The 6,152-nt window shown below is 30.4% G+C and overlaps 1 protein-coding gene across 1 annotated transcript; it reads right to left on the bottom strand.

The window, feature by feature from the left end:
* Window positions 1-1,062: 1,062 nt before the first annotated feature.
* Window positions 1,063-3,480, bottom strand: LOC149555983 (UDP-glycosyltransferase 74E1-like). The gene is made up of 2 exons (XM_089833713.1): window positions 2,971-3,480; window positions 1,063-2,074 (listed from the first exon to the last, which is right to left on the bottom strand). The coding sequence occupies exons 1-2, from the start codon at window positions 3,443-3,445 to the stop codon at window positions 1,107-1,109; spliced, it is 1,443 nt and encodes a 480-aa protein (XP_089689839.1). The 5' UTR covers window positions 3,446-3,480; the 3' UTR covers window positions 1,063-1,106.
* Window positions 3,481-6,152: the final 2,672 nt, after the last annotated feature.

The raw sequence follows: 6,152 nt of genomic DNA on the forward strand, positions 1-6,152 counted from the left end.
TTAGTCCCTCTAACAAGGTCATTCCCAATAAGGTGATTAAATCCTCTAACAATGTCACATTTGATAGTGTGTTTTGTAACTTTTAACAGGGTTGGCTCCTAATAATGATTACTTTAGAAGAGTGAAAAATTAGTGACATGTTACTAGTGGTTTTTCCCAAATAGGGTTTCCACATTAAATCCTAGTATCATATTTGTGTGCATGTCATTTGAGATGTTTTACTATTAATGTTTTACATTCCACAAGTTTTTTAATATTAGGATAGTGGACTATGAGTTTATGTTATTGATTATCTTAGATATAGAGACCAAGCTATTGAATGTTTAGATCTGAAGTATTTGAAGTGATTAAAAGTTTAATTGGTAAGTTAGGACCTAAGGATAACTGATTCACTCCCCCTCTCAGTTATTTTGAATGATTCTAAAACTATTATTAACTTCCTTAGTATTGTCTAATACCTTTTAGAATGAATATGATGATAGGATGTAAGATCTCATTTGATAAGATGGTTTATCAAACAAGGGTTAAGGATTTATTTATACCTCACCTCATGAAATGTGTTTGAATTCACAAAGTGATTTAACATGCAAAAATAATTCATGTATATTATCTAATTGCTAGAGGGCCTTAGTTAAGGCTTTAAGAGTAGGCTAAGCTTGCATAGGCACCATTTTCCAAGGACATGGGTGTATAGTGCATCATTGTCTATCTTATCTAGATTAAAAGAAGAATCATCAACCTAGGTGATGGATAAAGTTTTTAGTTCAAAGGTATGGTGAGAAGAATTAGATATGATCAAGTGAAAAAGACCAAAACAAGGGAATGATGACCTTAACTGAGTGCAAAATTATATAGGATGTCATTTTCTAATATTTCAATTCTAATTCTACTAAGTAGAACTTTTATATCCCAAGCATGTGGGATACACTATAATTAGAATTTATGACAAGTTACAAAACATATATATTTGATTGCTTGATCTACCCTAAATTAATTGCTTAATGAAAATATTAGGATTATTGATATTTACATAAGATATTGATAGTCTTTACAACAAAAGCATAATTAAAAACTCAATAGTACATTTGAGCTAAACTTTTCTATATTCATGTCGTAGCGGAGGTTATTGGTGATGCACTATTTACAACCTCCTCAACAAAACACTCAATATTTTTATGGGAAGATCCATCATTCTCTATAGCTCTAATAGCTAATTTCTTCCACCTCAAAGCATTCTTTCTCAATTCAACTCCCCTTTTGGTTCTCATAACTTCCTTGATTAGTTTATGCACTTCTTCTCTCCCAACTAAACCATCTTCTTTCTTCTTCATTCTTACACCTACCTTCCAATGTTCTTCTATGTATAGTGCATTAGTTGGTTGATCAGAAAATTGAGGAAATGCTATCATAGGCACCCCTAAACCAAGGCTCTCTAGTGTAGAATTCCATCCACAATGTGTCATAAAACATGCTATAGAGAAATGAGAAAGAACCATCATTTGTGGACACCAAGGCACTACTAATCCTTTCTCACCAATTTCATCTAGAAAACCTTCTGGTAAATCTTGTGTTGTGATATTTTCTTTGTTGTTATCACTTGGGCGTATTACCCACAAGAAGGAATGACCACTGGTTTTAAGTCCAAATGCTATTTCATGGATTTGCTCTTTAGAAAGGGAAATGAAGCTCCCAAAAGAAACATAAATTACACTTGACTCCTCTTTTGTGTTGAGCCAATTCATGCAGTTTGTTGCTTTCCATAGGTGTGTACCAATATCTATGTCTTTGGGATTATTTCCATCTAGAAAAGATGATGGAACTAGAGGACCCACTGTCCTAATTTGAATAAGTGGGTGCATAAATTGTATTTCTGCTACTTCAAGTTCAGAGAAAGAGTTTCCCAATATCCATGTGGATTCAGAAATGAAATTGAATGTATCTAGCAACCACTTTAAAACATATGGGTAGGGATTTGAAGATTGCATAAATGATGGTAGATCTAATGGATGTAGTTGTGGAAATTTGGATATTGCTTTCATGTTTATGTCATTCTCTAATCCACCATCTTCATTCCCTAAACATCAAAAAATTTAAATGTTTAGTCATAGCATATTTGAAAATAAATAAAATCAAAATATACATACTATTATCTTTAATATTTGAATCTATCCATAATTTGAAAGGCTTATGTAAACACTTGGCACATGGTTGTGTTTACTAGAAACAAAAATATACATAAAACATAAGAAGTAAAACAACAAAAATAAATACAAAAAAAATGACAATCATCATTAGATCAAATATAGTTTTATAGCCTCAACTAACATCAATAAGATTTTTTAAATATCCTAAAACAATAATAACAATTAAGAAATTACCAACTAAAATTGATTGACACTCAATAAAAAACTTAGAACAACAAATCTAATTCTAACTATAAACATCACATTGAAAATTGATTTACATTTTTCAAACTTAATTTTTATAATATTTAAAAATGGTTCAAATAATCTTATTTTATCTCTTGTAATATTATAAAAGTTATATTTATCCATTTCGACTATTTCTTAATATAAAAAATAACACTCAGATTTATATTAAATATTTAAAATATTTAAAAGATATACTAGAAAACAATCCATAATAATTTCAACCTATCCATAACTTTGATGGTCTACGCAGACAGGGGTTGGTAAAAAACAATAATGAGGTGTTAGACTATAAATCAGTCCCGCTGGTCGAAAAGAAGAAAACCTTAGTCGCAAGCAATTAGCTTAAAATTTATTTAAGGATCACTCTTGCCAAGTAAGACTCGTTAAGGTTCAATAATCAGATGTTAAAGTGAAAAGGCTTAAAATTAAATAAAAATCTAGACACTAACCATGAAAATAGTAATTCTTGTTGAAAGGCAAATCATATGTGGAAATAATATCTATTTGAAAATAAATGATAGAAGTTATGCCAACATACCACTTCTTTTGTTATAATATATGGAGTAAACTGCACAAGACTGTGTCCAAAAGAAAGCTAAAGGAATTCCAAATTTCTTTGCTATTTGTGGAACCCATTCCAAGAAAGAGTCATAGACTATGCAAGAGACTCTCTCGCCTTTAGTATTGAGTTTCTCTATTAGATGCTCAAATGAAACACTTCCAAACTTTTTCAACAGATCATTCTCAGTAGCTGAACTCTTTTTCGCGTCAAAATCAGGAGTGAGACCATCGGAAATTGACTCTATCCTCATATTAGGCAAAACTCCATTAATGGCAACATTCTGAGCTTTTGCCATGCGTTCTCTAACTTTTTCTGTGATGACAAATGTCACCAACAGATTGTGGGAGAGAAGCCTCTTGGCAAACTCCATTAATGGATTGATATGACCCTGAGCTGGATAAGGAAACACCACTACATGAGCCTTCTTCTCCAACTCTCCAAAGCTCCTCATTTCACTGAACTTTGAGATTCAAATATTAAGAACTCCGTGTTCCTAGGGTTACAAGAAAGGCCTATAAGTAGAACTAACATGTCTCTTTAGAGTTCTAAGAAAGTGAAATGGATAGTCAGATTGATACAGCCAACTACTGGTCGTTTGTGATGAATTTTAGATTACAACATGTTTACCTTCTGTTAAAGTTTTGAACTTTTTCAATTTGGATGTCGGGTGCACTGTATTTGTATTGCAGTGATATGGCAAATGAGATGACGAGAGCACATATGTAAGCCATGCATGATTGGTTTTTTGAGGATGTCTGTAGATGTTGAAATACCCGTTTTATTCGTAAATTATTATTGAAGAAAACATAAGTTCTTACGTAGGTGATTTGCAATAGGACTCATTGTAGTCCACAAGTACGTCGTATGGGTTTGGAAGTTCATATGTTCCAATTGTTAAACGAATCTGAGAAGATAAAGCAAGGAAAGTAATAGTAAATGTTAGAGTATTCTCACTATACTTTCTAATATAATAACTTTATATATTTTTGAGAGTTGGATTGGTTGGTAGTTGGAATGATAGGTAGAAGGCATTAGTTATTTATTTATGGATATATGTTATTAAATATAGATGTTAAGCAGTCATGAATATGTAGATTAGAGATTTTATATATCAAATTTATTTAGGGGTTAAATTTGATTCAAGTATGTTTCTCATGGTTTGAATCTTGGTAGATGACTATCTAAACTTCATGTCATGGTTGTCATCAATTGTGTTCAATCAATGGAACTACAACCATTGTATGTTCAATTATAATAACTATATTTAATTTTTAGTTTTAGTATTTAACTTGAGAATCAAATTGGTTAATTTTATTTTATGAACATAAACCAACGGTAAGAATATATGATCCATTTAGCACCTATTATGCACTACTTTAACTATAGCACTATTAAATGTGTACTTTTCCTTGAAAACTTGAACGATAAAAATTGAAAAATATTTTATATTTTTAAAAACTAAATATAAAAAGATTAGATATTTAGTCTAACATATAAGTATGCATATCAAGAGGTGATGCAATATAAAAATCTAGTATGTTTTAAGAAAACATAGGTAATATTAGTGTACATTTACTGTCAAATTAGTAGGTAATAATTTTTTAAGTCAATTTTGTAAATAAGGAATAATTAATCTTTTGTACAAAAATAAATTTCCCAACACATGGTTATGATTTAACATAATATGCAATTTTTTTATGATTTGACTAATATTTATGAATTCTTGACTAGATCATGATCAATGCTCAACTGAATATCTTTAGAAACTACAATGTAAAATTGTTACAAAAACATCCACAAGTTAGCTCTCAATTGCTACGAGGAAAGGGTAGGAGTTGACAATTCAAATTTAATATTATTATTTTTAGGCTAGATACACACCATGAGGAATGACTACGAAATTTACTAGAAGTGAATCAAAATAAGGAAAAACAAGTGTGAAAGTCAAGAATGTCTAAAAACTTATCAAGGCTAATAAGCCATGCAAATGTTTGGAAGAAAATTAACATATGGTAATTATAAGTTAAAATATCAAAATCTATGTCGGTGAGAATAAAAAATGATTGATGGATATCATAGGAGTCTAACAAAAAAATAATGATGTTTGATTATATGATATTTTGAATATATTCTCTCAAAATGGGTCCAGTGACATGAGTACATAAATGTCTCCACTTTGAAGTGCATCGCACAACTTAAACATCACACACTAAGGTTTAACTTGTAAGATAAAAGTGTTAAATAGTTTAAAGGTGATTCTTAAGTGCATGTGAATCCAAAACTAGCATATAGCTCATAGTTAATAAGAATTGGAAAGCATGTGGGCATGAAAAATAGATAATTAGACATAATATGGGTACTTAGTCTATATAAAGTTATAAATAATTAGACATAATAAAGTTGCAGATTCACCAAGATGTAGCTATGTTCTTATATCCTTCACCAAATGTGCTCCACGGGAATCTATAAAATAAACAAAAAAAAATGTATAATCGATATCATTGTCTCGTAAGGTTTAATGAGAAAATAATGATCAATAGAAAAGAAATATTAATCAGTAGAACTCACAAAGTAGAGTCCTAATATACAATCATAACTTCCATCAGCATGAACTGGCTTCTCCACATGTCTCTTTAATACCATCGTCTATGTTTTCCAAGCATTACACCATTTAAGAGATAGAAAATAAATAACTATATATAACATTATGTAAGTTATTTTATTGATTTAGCTGTGTAAAAATAAAATAATAAATCACAGAATCCAATCTAAAAACATTAATGCCAAACTAAACCACCACAGTTAAATCCCCAAAATAAAACTCATAATTATATATTCAGTCTTTATGATTTGCTATATAATCTGTCGTCCTAACCTGCGCATGAATGCTTTTAATCTCTTCATAAAATACAGATCATTTTAGTGTAGAGAGAGAGGCATATCAGAATATTCAGGAGATTGCTAGATTTCATATAAACTACTATTTTTAATTTTTCTTTCAATGAGAATTACTTTACCACCATGCAAACTTCGGCACCGTCAATTGGATGTGATAACGCTACCCAAAATTTGTGGCCAGAAGATGCACAACACTAAAATGCTCTACACTAACCTTCTAATTTACCTATAAAAGCAGTGCAGTGTTGTTATTGTGAAGC

The sequence above is a fragment of the Cupressus sempervirens genome, chromosome 5, assembly GCF_028749045.1.
Source record: "Cupressus sempervirens isolate cs-2001-9-10 chromosome 5, ASM2874904v1, whole genome shotgun sequence".
Lineage (NCBI taxonomy): Eukaryota > Viridiplantae > Streptophyta > Pinopsida > Cupressales > Cupressaceae > Cupressus > Cupressus sempervirens.

Coding starts and splice junctions, on each gene's coding strand:
- LOC149555983 (XM_089833713.1), bottom strand. CDS start 3,445: ATGAGGAGCTTTGGAGAGTTGGAGAAGAAGGCTCATGTAGTGGTGTTT. Junction 2,075..2,970: donor ATATTATAACAAAAGAAGTG/GTATGTTGGCAT, acceptor TTTGATGTTTAG/GGAATGAAGATGGTGGATTA.